This window comes from Ictalurus furcatus, chromosome 25 (genome assembly GCF_023375685.1).
Source record: "Ictalurus furcatus strain D&B chromosome 25, Billie_1.0, whole genome shotgun sequence".
Lineage (NCBI taxonomy): Eukaryota > Metazoa > Chordata > Actinopteri > Siluriformes > Ictaluridae > Ictalurus > Ictalurus furcatus.
Genome location: NC_071279.1, coordinates 10,878,458 through 10,898,505, shown reverse-complemented (window position 1 = coordinate 10,898,505; position 20,048 = coordinate 10,878,458). Strand labels below are relative to the sequence as shown.

Sequence of the window (20,048 nt, the reverse complement as noted above, 5' to 3'; positions counted from 1 at the left end):
GTCATTGGAATTGTAATCTCATACATTTTGTGTTATTTTTTACTATATGATACGTTCCACCAGTGCACACCACCCATCCCTAATTCAAGTAATAAAACTTTTCCACATTTTTGTATATATTTGAACTAATTTAAGTAATAAAAATCCATAAAAAAAACATTTATTTAATGTAAATGTGATAAATCATGCAGTAGAGGGTTAAAGGTACAGAACGATTACATAACGTCAGCTAGCTCGTAAACGGTAGCTCAGTCGGTCTAAGCTCTAAAATCTTTCCAATACTCACCTGAAGCTCTTACTGAGAGTACAGGCCATGGTGGTTTTCAGTTCGAACTAATTTAGGCTTCAAAAGCACACAATGGGTGTAAATGACACCGTTGTCTGTTCATATATACTGTACAGTCATTGTCTGGTATACTGTATATGGCAAAGCTGTCCACTGAGTAAATAAGTGTATATTCATGTGGGGTTTTTTTTCCATCTCTCCATCAGAACATAGGAACTAGGTGTGGTTTCTCAGGCTAGCGCCATCACAGTCAATGTAATGCTTGGACCCAAAGACTATCATCTCTCTTCATACTAACAGCACTCCTCTACCAAACCTGCTGTCTTTTCTTTTATCCCTCATCGCAGCACAGGCAGCTCTTCACTTTGATACCTGACGTTTTCAAGCTAGACCTAGCCAGTGGTTACAGCCTTCATTCCTACGTGCTTCCTAAACGATTTCTCAAATTATTCAGGTAGAAAAATCTTTGTCTCTACATAAATTCCCCCTCCCATCATCATGTTCATGTTCTTTTGGATGTATGGTTAAAAGATTCACTTTGTTGGGACCTTGAATATATAATCTTTATTACATGTACAATAAATAAAACACTTATTAACATATTATTAATCATATTTCAGAGTAGCTTTTTAATAACACATTTTAAGAAATACTGCTCCAGTTATTGGTTGCGCCTTGTGTTACTTATTTAGAACTTTAGTGAATAAACGAATAGTTGTTTCGTAAAACGAGCAGTCCGTCCCTAAAATAGTGCTTAACCTGAGGTTTCATGTAAAAGTGCTAAACATACAACACGAGCAGCCCTTTTTGCATCAGTGCCCAAAACAGGCAGTGTAGAATTTAAAGACCAGACATATGGAAGATATCCTGTGACATCCACATTCACATCAACTCAGAAAGCGGGACAGGTCATCGCTGATCTCAGCCTCGTCCCACGGCCCATGGATGTTGTCTTTGTGCCTCTGTAGACGCACCAGCAGCAGCGGACACACCAACGTTAGTATTACTAGAGCTAGAAACAGGAGAAGAGCTCCAGCGGGCCACAAAGTACCAACACCAACAACTCCACACACGCACACCATCCCGGCCGCCCAGGGGAAAGTCCACTCAGCCGTGCGTCTCAGTCGCTGCAGCAGACACGGCCAGAGTGCGAAGACGAGCAGGGCGCAGCTCAGCATAGCGAAGGTGTGCAGGGTCCCGGGCAGGCGCGATGCCAAGCACACAGAGGCGAAGAGCGCAGCGTTGAGCGAAAGGCTGCCTGGCAGGCTCGGCTGTGTGTATGGGAAAGACGCCAAGTGTGCGATAAGCATGCCAGCGGACATGGCGTACACCGTATCCGTGCTCACAGACTCGGTCAACGTCTTGAGCACTGGCGAGAAACCGAAGGTAAACGCCATGAACACGGCAGCGCTCTGCAGGTCGGCACAGCGTGTCCGTTCTCGGTCGATCCCTCCTCCCAGAGCCTCATAGAGCGTGTAGCCCAGCACCGAGCATCCCAGGCCTGTCCAAAGCAGCGTCAAAGGACCCACATTTCCCTGCTCCATGTAAGACCACAGCGTGAGGAACAGGGCCACGCACGAGAGCTGCTGAGATACCAGCCCGGTTTCTCGAACCACTGCCCAGTAGCTGTACCGACGCACTCTGATGTTGCGTCGAAGCTCCTCTAGGAAGCGGCGGTCCACGTAGTTGTCAGGGAACGGCTGGCGCTCATACAGCACTTTACGCCAAGGCACAGCTGGAGAAGCACCTGCATCACTGTCTGCGCCCATTACCTGCAAATGACATATGGTACAGAGCAAAGCCTTAGACTATGGCTGAATCCCAGATTATACACAGTGTTATTATATGAGTTACAGATTCCACAGTGCACTGGATTTGCATTAAGGAGCCATTTGGGTAAAAAGTTCTGATAGGCAGGAACAGATACAGGAAGTGTTCCTGTTAGTGAGCGTTGTCTCTACCTCTGCGCTGGGTTAATGAAGATTTACAGTGTAATCCGCTGACATTTCGCCATGTTGACCGGAATCCTGGATGAGAAAAAAATGGATGACGGGTAAAGCAGGTTTTATATTCGCTTTTCATACAAACGACTTCCGCTTCATAACGTGACTTCCAGGCTCACTTCCACAAGACAGCCTGGAAATACACCATTTAAAATTGTAAATAAAACCGCTAACGAGCCATTAATTCGTTAAACACGTTACAAGAAGCGCTAAATCTTTTACACGACCAACTCTAATTCCTCCACCGCTGATTACACATCGCCTATAGGAATTCCCGGAAGTGACGCCTGTTGAAAACAGGAAGCGCGCGCACGTGCAATTGTGCCCCCTCCTGAAAGAGGAAAGCATGAGCTGATGTCCGGGTGGAGGAAGATAATATTAATGTACCAAACTAAAGCTTACTGAAATAAACTTTCTATAGGATTTAGACTGGGGAAATATTGCTCAAGGTGTGCCTTACTGTCAATATACTGGACTTTGTGGATATTTAAAACTAGATAGCAACACAAATACTGATCTTTTTCAACGTATGCAGCAAAATGTGAAGATCTATACTGCATATAAATAATAATAATATTATTTATTAAAAATAATTAATCAGAATTTTTTTATGTTTGTACCTTTACACTTTTTGAGATAGTTTCTTGTGCTTGTCAACACGTCTCAAAAAAGTTCGGAAGGGGGCAACAAAAGGCTGGAATAATAAGTATTACTAAAAAGAAACAGCGTATTTTTTCCTGAAATTTTTTAAAATAAAAATTTCACTTCCTCCTTGCATATATGTATATATATATATATATATATATATATATATATATATATATATATATATATATATATATAAACTCTTTATACACCAATAAATAGATGGTTCTGAAAGAGTACAAAAAAATATAATAAAGTGCACTGTTACTAAAGCTTTTAAATTAAAGCTATGAGAAGGTAAACAGATTATGTAACTCCGTGAGTTTGGGTCTTAACACCAAGCTGCTTAAACTGCAGATCAAGAATTTATCTAACACATCTCATTTGTGAACTAATGGCTCTTATGTTAAATAAAGTTCAATAATTAAAGCAAAGCAAGTATACTTTACCTGTGCACACCATTGTTGACTCTCTCCTCAGCTACAGCGCTGCAATAGCAATTCTCAAAATGCCCACAAGATGGCGCCATTTATCAGTGGATCCGATATTACAAAATCGATTTCCGATAATGGAAAAATGCTTAAATATCGGGGGAAAATATCGGTAAAAATTATCATTGGTTGAGCTCTTCGAACCACAGATGTATATTCAAAGGTTAAGATACTCTAGAATTAACAACTACAGTAAAGAAATTTAAGAAAATAAATAAATATAGACCATAAGTAGTATTCACTTTTACATAATACAACAGAGGCATCACTAAAGTGAAATTTCCGTATATATAGACATATAGTTAAAAGAACGGAAACAATGCACTTCACAGAAAATACACCCCACAAAAGGAAAATTCACCATTAATAACATGCAGTTCCCATATATGGATAAGCTAGCCGTACAAATGCGCAGCATTCAATGAAGCATAACGGCGGTCACTCGTTCGGCATTATAATCACATACAGATTACTAACACATCGCCAAGAACCCAGAACGTCCATCCCCATATTAATAAAGACTGAATAACAACAAATATCTACCGAATGATAGCTACATGTCCGGGCATTCCCGTATAGATCCATCCATCCATCTTCAACCGCTTACTCCTTCTTCAGGGTCACGGGGAACGTGGAGCCTATCCCAGGGGGCATCGGGCACAAGCCGGGGTACACCCTGGACAGGGTCCCAGTCCATCGCAGGGCACACAATCACACACACATTCATACACTACGGACACTTTAGACATGCCAATCAACCTACTATGCATGTCTTAGGACTGGGGGAAGAAACCAGAGTACCCGGAGGAAACCCCCGCAGCACGGGGAGAACATGCAAACTCCGCACACACAGAGCCCCGACCCTGGCAGTGTGAGGCGAACGTGCTAACCACTAAGCCACCGTGCGCCCTCTCGTATAGATATAAATCAAAATTATGCTTAGTGTAGGGTCAATGACGAACACCTTGACGATACCTCATCAGCAACAACCACAAATGAACAGGAATTTTAGGAGGTCTCAGTTATGGCTCAAGACAAATCACCATGACACAACAGCCAGGCCAACTCACAACACGACTCCGCACTCGCTCAACTCGGAATTACACTTCACCCTAAAAATCCCTCCTGAGGGAGCCTTTGATACAAGCAATCATATCAATAAACACCAGTGACCTATTCTCATTGGCAGCCATATATGCCCATGTTATAACACTGCTTCCACCATGTTTGGCACATAATGTGGTATGCTTTTAATCATGAGCCTTTCCTTTCCTTTGCCATACTAGTTTCCGCTATCTCTCTGATAGCGATTGGTTATGATTTTTTTCCTCCTAATGATGGCCTCCTTCACTTGCATCGACACCTCTTTGGACTGAAGATTGGGAATTCCCATGAATAGCTACCTAATGTGAATTCAACACCTGGAATCAACTCCAGACCTTTTATCTTCTTCATTCGTCATGAAATAATGAGAAAACAGGCCACGCCTCACCATGAAACTGCTTACCAGACAATTGTCCAATTACTTTTGATCCTGTGAAAATGGAGGGACTCTGTAAAAAATGGCTGACTGCTTCATTTCAAATCCATTGTGGTGGATTACAAAGGCAAAAACGATGAAAAACCATGTCACTGTCCAAATACTTATGGACCTGCCTGTATATGCTAATGCAGAAGTATAAACCAGGCTTTAAACGTTATCGTACATGGCCATGACGTGCTGAAAACAAAGAGGAAAAAGGATAAAGAAAGGATTCCAAAACTTTACTATAATTAAACATTTTATTGACTTCTGTATAAATTCTTTGATTTTGAGACTCACAAAGTTCAACAATGGCACGGTCATAGTCACCATCACAGCAATCAATGTTACTAATATCAAGGTGAATACAAATCCAGGTATTTTAGAGGAACTTGTTTCGGTACGTTTCTTCTTACTCATCATATAGACTAGAGGTGTGCATCAGGACCTGGATCCAAACAGGAGCAGCTGGTCACATATATGAAGCATGTGTGACAAACAGGACATCTTTATTAACACGAGACCGGACTGGATTCTCGTGTAGCGCTCATCACGTTCGTCCAACTTCTTGCATTTTTGCATGAGCAAAAATATAAATTGCAGGAAAAGGCTGGTCTCATGCACACCTCTAACATAGACCAGTATTTATACTACTGCTCACTAACAGCATAAAACAAGCATTGCAGTACAAACCATATTACATGGCATACAATATATTTTAAAAAGGGATTTGTTTTAGATATTCCAAATGCACGTTAAAACATATCTATTCCACGCTGTAGATTTCCTGAGGATTTAACAAATGCTGATAAAGAGCCAGAATGACTATATACTCATCAGATGTTGGCTTTTCGTAGATAGGTATTAAATGGCTGGTGATATACAGTATATGTTTAAAATGACAACAACAACAACAAATACATACCATAAAGCTAGCTGTGAGGATATGTGTAGGGAAGACGTTAAATTAGATCAACTGTGATTCGACGTGTGTTTGATGGAAAGTAAAGCCATTAATTTTGTATGAAATTGTTAGAGAGATGAACTTCAGAAGCTCGTCATTAGAAGATATAACGCTTGATAACCTGACGTAATAATTAATCTTCCTGTTAATGAAAGTGTTTGGTGTAGATACGCCACAGGAGGAGCATTTCATCAACTGACTTTTCACAAGTAGTCTCCGAGTACGCCACTGACTCGGCTCGGGATACGTGCGTAGAGGCGGGATTTATCTCGTACGGGACATGCGAGGTCGACTTCAGCTAAGCCTGAGCTCGTACATCCTGGAAACAAATGACAAAGCCTGAAATGTCTTTCGATAAATTGCTCCAGGTCACGTCAGGAAATGCCTGACTCGCTCGGCTGGCCGTTGCGCTGCTGCAACTGGAGTTGTGGTCGGCGAAGTCCAGAGGAACAGCCTTTAGGTCATGTGGTCTGCTCCGCTGGCCTGTAGTAATTTATAGACGCAGAATCCCTTTCCCCTTTACTCCACAGTGATTCTGGGCCAAACGCAGCCCTTGGTATGGTCCATGAGGGCAGCTGACACAGCGGGGAGCGTTTGAAGAAGCAGCGTTGTCATTAGGTCTTAAACCATGGCCATGTTTTGTAGCACTGTGATAAGGATTCCTCAGCTATCTTATAGAGCAGATCTACAGCAGACATTTCACTTACAGGAAAAAACCAAGGCAGCTTGAAGTACAGTAAAGTTTTGGCACAGTTGATTTGTTTCGCTCGGAGCAGGCAAACCATTTAATATGCGTTAAAATATTCCCTAAATTAAACAGATTTCATCTTGCTACTCTGAGGGGGGGACCCAAACCATAACAAACCAAACAATAACTATAAGCATTGTAGATGTGCATCAGTGCGTCGATTATTTTCTACAGGCAGTGTTGTTATCAGGTTGATGAAATTTACTCTAAAATGATGCGATAAGAAACTGCAACAGTATCAGTTAATACTTTAAGTTAAAAATATGTTCTCTTTTTTTTTGTAAGATCGGTCACCTATAGCAGCTTAGAGATCTGGTTCTCTTAATTTATAGGCTGAGAAAACAAACCAGGGTATTCTTGGCTCAGCTTTAGTGGGCAGAAGTAGTAGGAGGATTTGGAGAGTAAGGGATGATGGAGGGTCGATGATGGTGAGAAAATGCCTCTTTTCAGTCCCCGGAATTTCCCCTCCCAGATGTTCGGCTGAGGTTACGTGCGTGTTTGCCTCTTGTCGTCGAAAAGGCTGCGCAGCAGGTAGACCTGCACGCAGGACACCACCATCATCACCACCACGTTGGTGAAAGACCAGATGTTGACACGCTCGTAGTTGCTCTCCTGCAGGTTACGATCACGCGCCTCAAACGCCTTCAGAACCGTCTGAATCTGCAGACTCTTCCCTAACCGGGCCTTCACGCTGTTTATCGTGTCCTTGGGAGAGAAGAACACACAAACACTGAGTTCAGACCACTCGTGAGTCCTCCTTCCATTTATAGCAATAATGTGTTATAGTTCATCTTTGGAAAAGAGACGTACGACATGAACCCTATCTGGACGGGATTACATTTTCATGGGGTCCTCCTGTCACTTCCTATGTTACAGGTGCTACTTGCTGTATTTAGTCTCATAGTGTGCTCATCAGTGACCCTCCTCAGATAATTAAACACGTCCTGAATCTCGATATGAAAACGGATGCTTCTCGTATACTTTGTGATTAATGTTTTATCGTTTTCAGATTGTTGCTGGAACGTCAGTTGACCCCGAACTGAAATAAGAGCCAGCGTCTCGTCTCTTCTCAGTGTCTCTTTGACCGTTTAGACACCACACTGTGAGCTGACCATGTGGCACAGACATACAACCTGCTAGAAATTCACACCTCGTGTAGTAATTCTATTGCTCTACAGGTGCAAGAGTATTATCACTGAATAGAAAACGTGTAAATAAAAAAAATATTACAGATGTCCCCCTGATAAACTAATGCAATCCAAATAGGGCTATAAACAATAAGCATTTTATTTAAAAAAAAAAAAATCAAATTAATTAATAAAATTGTTAAGTGGTGCACTTTTTATTATTTTTCTTTCCCCTTACAGTAAACACAATAAACATTTACTGACGCCGGCTTGGAGAGAGTCTCTTCCTGTTATGTCTGTAATGTTGGAGACATTTTGTAAAGGGATCTCTGAATGCAAATCATTCTGAGCGCCTTCACAGTCTGTGGTTAACGTGCATCACTTTGTGCTACTACAGAAACACTTCCTGCACAGCTGTGGTTTTAATCTTGAACTTCCTGAAACTAATATTGGAATCTGGAATCTGTTTATAACCTGTGGGCCAAAAGTGAGTGACAGAATGGTGGAACGTGGTCGGTTCAGGAACCCGTATTTATTCGGAAACATTCACGGTCACTGTGCTTCACAGATATTTTTATTCAGAGTGACTTGTGCTGCCCAATTTGCCTACTATCTTTACTAAATAGCATCGGAGTTTAGAATTAGTGTGTCCCGAACAGTGGTATGTCGAAAAGAGTATCACAAAAGGCACCCGGATGGTCTACTATTTCTGGAAGATTTTCGAAGTGTGGCTCCGTGGACGCTTTTTCAGCTGATTTATTTTACTCGGCTGTTTCAGTTTTTGTCATTTTTCTTCCTGACGTTAAATAAAAACAGTGCTGAAACAATATATTTCATAGTCGTTGGAATCAAGGCGTTAGAGTGACGTGTTTTTGCCACATATTTCACTTGTACTTTTGAGTCACTGTTTCCTGTTAAAACATGCTGCGGATTTTGCCGATCTTGTGAAACGACTTGATGATGATTACAGTATAAAAGTTTTGCCCCGTTTGCTGCTTTCATTTTCGCAAAGCCTACCCGTGTTCGCAGCGCAAACTGAGCTAGGAAGATCTTTTTCATGGATAGAAAGCGGTTTGTTCCCTCACCATGATGTCTTCCAATTTCATGTCCAGCAGGTCAGCGCCTTGCACATACTCCTTCCAGTTCTCAGGGTCTTCGCCGTCGTCCATGTTGTCCAGAATGAGCTCGAAGAAAATGATCTTCTCGGACACGGCGCTGAAGGTGTTGTCGAAGCAGAACTTGTAGTCTCCTTCCTCTGTCTCCACTCTGAGAAAAGACCGCCAGACACCATTAAGGATGTCTGATGTTAAAATAATAATAATACGTGTAGACAGAAAGAATGAGTTAAAAAGTGTGTGTTAAACCTACGTATGAACTCCATCAGACTTTCTGAAGTCAGAGGCCAGAATGTGACCAGTGGGAGAGGACAGGTAGAAATCCACATCCAGTCCTGCGCCATCCAGGACCTGCAGGTTCAACAACAAGCAGGAAATCAGTAAGGCATCTTTCGTCATAATGTCTCTCTAAACCAGGCGGGAATCCCAGGAGACCCCAAGCCAACGATGTGCAATAATGACCGTTTGCCTTCAACTCTGGCTTTAGATATGTGTTTCATAATACTGTTCGGATTGTGCCACGAGTCCGCTCTTTACTGATGTGGAAACTACTCTCACTGGCCACTTTATTAGGAACATCTGGACATTCATGAAATGAAGCTGAAGACTGAAATGATATCCAGATAATCAGTTTCAATGAACCTGTGCTCATTGCAGCCTCGGATGTGTGACAGGAGTGGATGACCCAGTTCTGGCTGAAGAAAAGTAGCCCTCGTGCGCTTTTTTTGCACCAAACATACCTTTTCGAATTATGGAATTATTACACCTTTTGGAATTGGTCTCATCAGACCAGAACACATTTTGGCACAAGGTTTGGGGTGATTTAGTTGAGCTTGGGCTGTCTAGCCACCCTACCCCATAGCATTTTATAGTCACTGTATCTTCACATTAAACCTATAATGAATTATGGTAAAACAACGTGTAGAAATAAAAACGAGAACACTACATGCAAACTCTGCACGCACTGAGTGGAGGCGAGATTCAAACCCCCAACCGCGAGGCAACTGTGCTAACCACTAAGCCACTGTGTCCCCCTCCCATTAACTTTCAGTTACACCAATCAGAAGCTTCTGAGAGTCATTATATCAGTTTCTGGGGTCTTCCAGTCTGTTTAAAGAGACAGTCAATGTGGTGTATGTAAATTTTTCACCCACTGGAATTCTGATATAGTGAATTAAATCCCTCTCTAAAAAAATTACCTCTGATGGGAACAAAGTAGACGCCCTGCTCGACTCAAACAAGAAAAAAGGTGTACGTTTGGAGGAAATGTGAAATGTGCGTTGGGAAAATCTGAGATTGGATATCTTTAGCCTGCGTGTATGTAAACTTCATACTGTATATTAGAGTATACATATTGTTACAATGTTCCTTCAGGCCTTTGCCACCCGAGGGGGGCCTTTGCCACCCGAGGGCTGAAAACCTGGAAATGCCCCACAAACTACTGACTCCTGCACCTGCAAGGAGTTACACTGCACGAGGCCATGGACTCCAAACCGTGCACTAAACTCGAACAGAAAGAGAAAAATCAATGTGTTCACCTGATACTCAATTTCCAGGGAGGCGTCTTTCTTCATGGTTTGGTAGAAACACTCCTTGTGGCCGGGAGGGAGAGTAAAGGTGAAGTCGCTGTCCAGAGACTGTGTGAAAGCACCGTTGACTGAACTCCACTCCGACATACACAGCCATAACAACACTGCCACACATCCCCAGCTCCGCCGCATGATAACAACAACAACAACAACAACAAACAGTTTTTATGTCGGAACGCAAACAATTAAACCTAAAAACCACCTGTTTAAATTAACAACTTGCTCGTATTTTAACTCAACTTTCCTATGAAACTTCTCGGTGTGTGTGTATGTGTGTGTGTGGACACCTCAGCCAACTACTTCAGGACCCCGCCGCCCTAAAGCGAGAACCACATGTAGACTAACATACCATTTGTTTATTTATTTATTTCTTTTTCATTCATTTATTTATTGATACAAAATATAACATAATATCTAAGAAAATATTTTATCTCTAACGTTAAAAAGGGGAGGATCAGCGCAGGCGAATATCACAGACACCCTTAACTGTGTTGCATTATGGGAAATCGAGTCAATCCTTAGCACTCGCTTACTTTTTTGTTAACTTGTAGGGGGGGACTATAGTTTTACGCCTGTCTGTCCCGTAAAATGTGGTTTTAGATTGACTCGCCATACTCCAATTTGATCATTTAAGTGAAGAGGTAACATTTATTTATACTACAACGCGGTTGAATGCTCGAATCTGTTTGGTCAGAAGGTGTGAATCGGTTCTGTGTAACAGCTCTGCATGGGAAAGTAGTTCCGACTGTAACGTGAATGATAGGTTTATATTATATTAACCCTGTGAAGCCTGACGTATCATATAATAGCCAGAAAATTCTCTCTTTTTTAATTGAAGTGTTTATTAAACCCTTTGTTTATTAATTTTTAAAATATAATTTACATATAAGATTTTTTTTGGTATCATATTTGATACATCAGTCATTTATGGCAATTTATTGATCACAACAATGTTTATTTTAGAAGCACAAACAGATAATGTTCATTGCATTTGAAACATTTCAGTTGGTTTGGTTCTTTAAAAAAAAAAAAAACAGGAACCTTTTTACAGCCCCAATTCCAAAAAAGTTGGGACGCTGTGTAAACTGTAAATAAAAACAGAATGAAATGATTTGCAAATCTCATCAACCCAGATGCTATTCACAATAGAACATAGAGAACATATCAGGTGTTTAAACTGAGTAGATATACTATTTTAAGGAAAACATAAGGTCATTTTGAATTTGATAGCAGCAATGCGTCTCAAAAAAGTTGGGACGGGGCAACAAAAGGCTGGAAAAGTGTTACTAAAGAGAAACAGCTGGAGGAACATTTTGTGACTAATTATGTTAATTGGCAACAGGTCAGTAACATGATTGGGTATAAAAAGACTATCTTAGAGAGACAGAGTCTCTCAAAAGTAAAGATGGATGGAATCTGGATGGAAGAATATGTTGCTCTAAAACCTGTATATACCTTTCAGCATCGATAGTGCCTTTCCATGTGCAAGCTCCCCATTCCATATGCACTAATTAGTGATCGACCGATTATTGGTTTTACCAATATTTTTCCCGATATTTAAGCATTTTTCAATAATCGGTTATCCTTTTGTTATATCGGATCCACTGATAAATGACATTTTGAGAATTGCATGCAGGATCACTATTGCAGCACTGTATCTGTATACATATACTGTATACTGTAAACCGACACATCGCCGACACTACACAGATATTTGGCATGCTAAATATCTGGAGCTGTCGGGCGACTCCACATCCTGTGGTGTGAAAAGTGTCGTCACTGGCAGTGATTGTGGCGATAAGCTACAGCCAATGAGAGAGCAAGGCCTGGGGTGAGGTCACCGTGAGGACAGGAAACCCACTAAACTTATGGCAGAAGCATAAAGGGAGAAGCTGTACAACTTTTTAACATTCAAGACGATGATGAAGACGACGCAGCAAGAAAGAAGATGGCAACAAGAAAAGCGTGGACACAAGTCATGGAGCAAAGTTTAATTGGACTTTGGCAGGCGCTCAAATCATCCCGCAAACAGCTCGCAAAGCTCATTTCTGTCCTACATCCATCTTCAAATAAACAACTTCAGTTTCACACGTGGTTTTCACGTCATGTATCTGTGTCACTTCTTCTATGTGTTTTCGTGACAAAACGTAGTTTGGACACCAGATAGAGTCGTCAGGTGACAGAGTCATCGTCAGATCATGTAGTGTGTGACCTGTGAAGCGATCTGCCCACGTTGAAAGTCGTGTAGTGTAAACTAGCCTTTACTGTTTTCCCAGGACCAGGGTTGGGAACCTGTGATGGTTTACACAATAGGCATTCTTGTACATTATGACAGTGGTGGTCAGTGCTTAAGAAGAAGCCTTTATTTGTCACATATACATTACAGTGCAGTGAAATTCTTTTTTCACATATCCCAGCTTTTCAAGAAGTTGGGGTCAGAGCACAGGGCCAGCCATTATGCAGAATGACCCCTGGATCAAATAGAGTTAAGGCCCTTGCTCAAGGGCTGTGCACTGACTCTGTTTATATGCACATCAATATTCCACTGATATTAATTGGAATTTGGCAATATTCTAATTAGTATTGAGATTCAGATTAAGATAATATTGGATATGCCTGTTTTAATCGGAAATTTGTTGCATGTAAGCACCTTATTCAGAAAATCCAGTGAAAAGAGATATATATACGCATGCTCAGTGTGCAAGGCATTGTGGGTGATAACAGACACTTAGCTGTAGGCTAGGTATTTACGAACAGCAACTCAGGAATACTTACAGCATCCATGTATACATGAATATTCCAATGTCTGTACGCACATAAAAACTGTATTCGGAATATGGCTGCAACCCGAATATAGACTTTAAACAGAATTGGATGTGCATGTAAATTTAGTCACAGGCTTAAGCCCCTGACCTTCTGTTCAGTAACCCGGGCACCACTGCTCCTGGTATTACATACTGTCTAGGTTAAGGCCCTGGGTGACTGATCAGAAGGTTGTGGGTTTGAGCCCCAGCACCACCGAGCTGCTTCTGTTAGGCCCTTGAGCAAGAGGTGCTCTGACCCCAACTTCCTAACAAGCTGGGATATGTGACATATAAAGGCATCTTGATGAAGTGGATCTCACTCATAAACTTTGAGCCCTGAACAAAGGCTGCGCTGATTCTCACGCTCTTACATCATTCAGTAAACTCCAGTCCTTCATGTCCACCTGTACAGTATCTACGAGTTTATAACGTTGTCAGTAACACCCCTCACGTGTCCGGAAAGGTGCTTATCAGAGTGGTGACGCGGCCGGTGATCCAACTTCCAGCTCATCTTGAAAACCTGCCGTGTGGGCGGAGCCAGCAGTACCCGCGATTCCTATTGGTGCAGATGGCTCACCACTATAGAGGGGGAGGAGCTAAAGAGGCCTAGAGACAGAGCGGGGACCAGAAGCGGCCGAGCAACGGCGTGAGCAGGTCGCTGCTGGAGAGCTGTATACAGTCCAGGGAGAAACACCCACACCCCCTTGTCACTGTATATGTAGTTATACTTAATTTTTATTTTATTTTTAAATTAAGCTTAACTTGTTTCTGGGTTGAGTGCAAACGAAGAGGTAATAAAGACGCGAGGATGTTGGTCCCCGCGGGAAGATAATGAAGAGGCTGTGTGTGTTGTTGCTGTGCCTCACTGTAGCTCTCCTGTGCTGGTGAGTTCACTAATTAATGTTAGATATTTATCTTATGTTATTAACATGACATTATTCTTATTATTATTCTTATTATTAATCTTAAAAACGTATCTTAACCATACTTTGATACCATGGATACCACGAGGTGCTATCGCTAACCTGTATGTTGTATGTTGTATCAGGGTTGTTTGTTGGCCTGTAAGCCTCATGCGTAGCTAGCAGACTGTTCAGAGAAACGTTGAGGGGGGAAAATAAATATATAATAGAGAGAGAGAGAGAGAGAGAGTTGTTTGTTCTCTCTCTCTGTCTAGCTGATAAAAGTCTTCTCTTAATGGGGGAAAACCCTGAAAGAAGAGCCCCAGTGTGGACTCTGCATCCAGCTCCACACGGCTAATGTACAGCTAGCTATAGGGTAAATCAGATAGAGACAGACTGAGGGGTTTTGTATACAATGTACAGAACAATGTCCTGTCCCTTTCTGTGTCGTTCGTCGAACAAAACAACACTATAAACTGGTTAACCTTCTCATTTTAGTCGTCGGACGCCTAATGCTTACCACTGAAACTAGGTTTGCTGAATGAGCAGTTCATTTCCTCTGAAATCTCAAGGATCATCTGCAAAAATGAGCAGCAGCAATGTAGACTAGACTAAATGTCCATTCAGCCTAGCTTTTAACATTTCCCCCACACAAACATCACAATCAGCATCATATATCTTCACGAATGAGATCCCCCCCCTTTAAACTTCTAAACTCAAGTATTGTTTTGCAGTTAGTACATCATTCAAGTGTCACATCCTCTTTAAACAGCCATATATATATATATATATATATATATATATATATATATATATATATATATGTATATATATATATATATATATATATATATATATATATATATATATGTGTGTGTATATGTGTGTGTATATGTGTGTGTATATGTGTGTGTATATGTGTGTGTATATGTGTGTGTATATGTGTGTGTGTGTGTGTGTGTGTATGAAGGCACCAGTGATAAAATGATCAGTGTCACATTGTGCTTGAATTCTAGAATTTGAATTTAAAAGTTCAGAGCTTATGTCATAATAGTTGAGAACAGAGAAAATCTTGATGTGTTCACTAGACCTATTCATAGTCTTTATGAAGACACCAAAAGTTATCAGCCATTAGTGTTTACATTGTGTTAATTGAAGCATGAAAAAATGCTTGCGCGGGCTCTGATCTTTCTTTCGTGGGTATTCACAGTAATACAGTGATGAACTTATACTAATTTATTCAACTGAGCACCATCAACATCACTTAAAAACTGAAAACTCACAGAATATACATTATACATCAATCTCAACTTGAATATTAGCCACAATTCTGTCATTTACAGGGAGTTCTCTTTCTACCTTACTTCCATGTATCTCTCTTCGTTGGTTTATCAGTCTGTTGAGGATACTCACCCATGTTTTCAGTACTAGATCAGTTTGCTGAGAGCAATTACTAATGAGATACATTGAAGATTGTCCGTAAGTTAACAATGAAATTCACTCAGCTGGGCATCCGCCATTACTCAAAGCCTATTGGCTGATTTTGGTCATGTAACGTTACTGATGATTTTCTGTCAGTAGGCTATGGACTGTGATAATTTTTCCATCGCATGGCTTTATTTTAAATGGAAAATTCTGTGACCCTGATCTTTCTATCATCCAAATACATTTATGAGCTCATTCTTCAATGCTCATTCAACAGCCGTGGATTCACAACTCCAGAAATACAGTTTTGTGACTCTGATCGTTTTTTTCATTGTGGTCTCTCTCTCTCTCTCTCTCTCTCTCTATACACACACACACACACACACACACACACACACACACACACACACACATATATACATATATATATATATATATATATATATATATATATATATATATATATATATATATATATATATATATATATATATATATATAAAAAAAATAAACTGCAAGTATTTAATGTGATGCTGTACACAGACAAACGATGGCCCCCCTGTGAACCAACGCAGACGTATTTCGTTCCTGAGACTATCCCAACTATTCAAATATTTAACCATGCTATATAAATGTGTACCATCAGATTTACTTATTGCATCTATTCTTTACTAAAAAAAACACCTGAAATGGTATTCAGAGAGATCAAAATTTTTTGCATTAGAGATGGAGCTACGGCACTTTTTCTTTACGATTCTATAAGTTTGAGTATCGGCCGATTTACATTAAAAAAAAATTCCCATCACATAGTAGATTTTAAAGAAAACAATAAGCTTTAAAATGTGTTTTTTGTATTTAAAAAAAAAAAGGAGCACATCGGAGTTAATCTCTTACATTGTGAATGTAATACATGCAGCGACGTATTCCTAACTATAATAAAATCAATCCTAACGAAAGGGGAGAACGGTTACGTCTCTTTATATGTAAACATTTCCAGTTCAGAAAAAAATAATAAACTTCTGATTCCAATCTTTGCCATTGTTGCAGCATCTGATATCGAGTATGTTTCGGATCAGTACTGTCTCTAATTCGCATCAGGACCTTTCTGCTTTTCAGGATTTAAAGTTGCGCTTAGAGACCTTGAAGCTCTGGACTGCAGTTGGTATGAATGGTTTTGCTATGATGACGTGGGACTACAAATACCACGAAACAATTTTCCGTCAGTGAGCAGTTGATAACGCCAACGTCAAGTGTAATGAATTCCCTAGTTACACAGTTAGCACTTTTTGACCATGTAGTACACAGTTCTAGAAGAGAAATGACTTATTATCACACTCTCACTGGATGAATATCTGTTCCCTATTGAGTCTGGTTCCTCTCGAGGATTCTTCCTCATATCGTCTCAGCGATAAACAAAAAAAATAGCATTGAATTTAATTGTGGTTATTTAGGCAAAGTATTATAATAATGTAGATGTATGTATGTGATTGATGGTGAGCCCTGCAATCATAATTCACTCAAAGAAAAAAAAAAAAAAATCTAATCTCTGACCCCTATGCTATAACAGATTTCCAGGACCTTCTGTCAGTTTAAATCCAGCTGTCCTGTTTTTACTCAGTATGGGAACTTGTTTGTAACTAATAACGACCTACTGATTTTCCAGCCTGTTATCAGTTAGCTCTTAAATGAGTTAAAACAAGACTGTTGACTATTGTGGCAAACTTTAATTTTGGGACATGTGCTGAAACCCCTTTATATTTTAAGATGGAATGAATGGGGTACTTCTGGTATGTAAGTCTCTGTCTGTCCCCGGTGGACAGACTGCAGATTTTAACGCTCGATGTTGCTTTATTAACTTGTGCACAACATTTGGAGAGAGCTGCAGGAAAGCAATTAGTCTTTTCCAGTGGACTTTCCATTCTTCTTATGGCTGATTTTGATGTTTGGTTTGTTTGTATTAATGGCATTAATGTGTTAAATGGTTCATCCACAAGCCTCAAGACAGATGCCTTATTGTTATTATTGTTATTATTATTATTATTATTATTATTATTGTTGTTGTTGTGACTGAAACTCAGTGTTGATTCTACTTGGAGAAGCTTTGGTGTGTGGCGTACAACAGGAAACTATACCGAACAGAAATTTACTTGGGGAATTGACATTTGCTTGAAGTAAACAGACTCGTTGAGGTACTGAAATAGTGTGCTGTTTCTCGCTGCTCACTTTCAGTATCGTTTTCAGAGCTGTGACTCTTTTTTTTGCCCTTCAAAATTAAACTTTTTTTTTTTTTTTTTTTTTTTTTTAAATAAAACATCTCAGCATCGTTTGATTTTCTCTGGTGTCTAAAAGCGAGAATTGTAGAGGATAGAAGACAGCTGCACCCCGTCTTTGCTCATTTGTATTTCAAGGACACGTTTTAAGGGCCCTCTTAAATTTGCATTACAGGACTGCAAGACCTCGTCACTGATAACGAAAGATGAATCACTTTTTGATCGCATGCTTAGGAAAGTCACTTCAATAAAGAGAACCACGTAAAAGATGCTGAAAGTGTACTGGAAGCCTAAAATACATGAGCACGTCTTCGTAAAGGTCTTAAAGGAAGTATACGTGCACGATTATGACCTCGGTTTGTTTCTGAATTTCGGCGCTGATTCTGCGGCGTTTGGACGTTCGGAGGCGACTCGAACAGCTACTAGTAGTGCGAAGGAACCCGTTTCTTCTAAACAGATGTTTAAGATTGGGTTCTTAGTAGTAAACTTCCAGTTCGTAAGCAAGTGAAGACTGAACGTATGAAATGAATGAACGAGTCAGGACTGAACATGTCTTCTGATTGAAAACCTGCCTGTGACACATTGGGTATAGGGCACATTTATCAAGACCAGTTTTTGCCTACAGAACCTACAATGTTAACGTTACTGGTTTCTTTTTAACATTGAGAGGAAACCCTGCACTCTTGACAGCTAAACTTGATTAGTTTTATCAGGGCCACCAGAGCAGAGGAGGTGAGCAGGCATTCGACCTGGCACTTTTCAAATCTACTGTAACAGTGGGTGACCCAGCACTTCTGGCAATAACAGACAGGTCTGACTTGGGTTAAAAACCAATCAAAACTTCCAAATCAGCTTGGGGGGTGGGCACTTTAGAGCACTTTATCTAGTATGAGCCATAAAGGGACAACAGTGCTAGGCGCTAAATAATCGTGTGTTGCATCAGCATCGTTAAAGTTGTAATATTTTATGTGACATGCACATATTGGTTATTCTGAATAGATTCTAAAAACATTCCTCAAATGATGATCTTCATATAAAGTAAGTAAGGCCTGTTGAAGTGTTTAGTGAAACAGACAGTTACTACAGTGACAAACAGCCTGCTGCGGACCGTGAACATGTCTTCGATTTAACTTTGTGAATGAGATTTTTGCTGTTATTAGCTGCCTGAGGAGTAAAATGCTAAACGAAGCATGTGGGGGTCGAAACAAACTACTCTGATGTTCATTGAAAGGTGTGTCGTGCCTTGTTGTATTATAATCAGACCCAGGCTCCATATAGTGCTAAAAGCAAAACACATGGTCAGTCTGGATGTTTTGACAGCTCTTCTCTCAGATGGAAATCTTGCCCCACCACTTTTGCAGTAGTGATGCCACCCCTGAGTTTTATATTAAACAGCAGTTAATTGCGCTCAGGATTTCAAAATACAGACGAGCTGTCCAAGAGTTGAATGAATCTACATTAGAAAATTGGTCTCAAAGAGTTGTGACTGACCGTCGTGATTGTGAGTTCGAATCCTGACGATAACGCTCTCGCCTGTCAATCACAGCGACGCTAGCCAATCTCGGGCATACTGTGAGCACGTGTACCCACGAGCTCGTGTAACCACAAGGGTGCAGATAGTGCGTTCCTTCCAACGTGTTACTCCGCCTTCGTGGCGCTGCATGAGCAGCAGTTCAAAAAAGATGCAGCTGGCTGACTTCACACGTCTCTGAGGAGGTCTTTACCCTCCTCAGTTATTAGCTCTCGTATGATAAGGGAGAGCTGGTTGGTTGGTGGGAGTTGGCCAAGAATGAATTGGGGTGGGGGGGTTGGTTAAAAAAAAAAAAAACTACAGGAGGCAGTAGGGCTGGGTGATATATTGATATAATAATATCTTGATAAATGATTTTGCGATACACTTTTCAGAGATATCGTTGGTATGGTGATGTTTTTAAAAAATGTTTTTAATAATTACAAATTAAATGGGACCGATTGGATGCCGTTGATTTGACGTGATCTTTTGAAAAATGTAATCTTTGTCTTTGTAGGCATAAAAGAAATGTATCATCAAACTCGGTATAACGTGTGTTTTTTTTTTTTTTTTTTTGTATCATGATTCATATCTTGTATCGTAGAATTGTATAAAGTGTCGTGATCTACTTTTGTCATATCGCACCA

The 20,048-nt window shown here is 40.5% G+C and overlaps 3 protein-coding genes across 7 annotated transcripts in view; 1 reads left to right on the top strand and 2 right to left on the bottom strand.

Annotated features, from left to right (window-relative positions):
- Positions 1–158: 158 nt before the first annotated feature.
- Positions 159–2,782, bottom strand: pigc (phosphatidylinositol glycan anchor biosynthesis, class C). Its single transcript, XM_053614205.1, has 2 exons — positions 2,248–2,782; positions 159–2,058 (listed from the first exon to the last, which is right to left on the bottom strand). The coding sequence occupies exon 2, from the start codon at positions 2,053–2,055 to the stop codon at positions 1,174–1,176; it is 882 nt and encodes a 293-aa protein (XP_053470180.1). The 5' UTR covers positions 2,056–2,058; positions 2,248–2,782; the 3' UTR covers positions 159–1,173.
- A 2,409-nt stretch (positions 2,783–5,191) lies between these two features.
- On the bottom strand, positions 5,192–10,873 carry tmed5 (transmembrane p24 trafficking protein 5). The gene is made up of 4 exons (XM_053614641.1): positions 10,440–10,873; positions 9,155–9,252; positions 8,872–9,052; positions 5,192–7,364 (listed from the first exon to the last, which is right to left on the bottom strand). Exons 1-4 carry the CDS (start codon positions 10,620–10,622, stop codon positions 7,146–7,148), a joined length of 681 nt encoding a protein of 226 aa, XP_053470616.1. The 5' UTR covers positions 10,623–10,873; the 3' UTR covers positions 5,192–7,145.
- Positions 10,874–13,820: 2,947 nt separating this feature from the next.
- Positions 13,821–20,048, top strand: part of suco (SUN domain containing ossification factor) — a 52,031-nt gene continuing 45,803 nt past the window's right edge. For 3 of the 5 annotated variants that reach the window (XM_053613664.1, XM_053613663.1, XM_053613661.1), the window contains exon 1: positions 13,823–14,178. In XM_053613664.1, the coding sequence (XP_053469639.1) occupies positions 14,126–14,178 (53 nt within the window). In that variant the 5' untranslated portion in view covers positions 13,823–14,125. Of the gene's footprint in view, positions 14,179–20,048 lie in introns of all 5 variants that reach the window. The other 2 variants (XM_053613662.1, XM_053613660.1) reach the window with 1 other exon arrangement.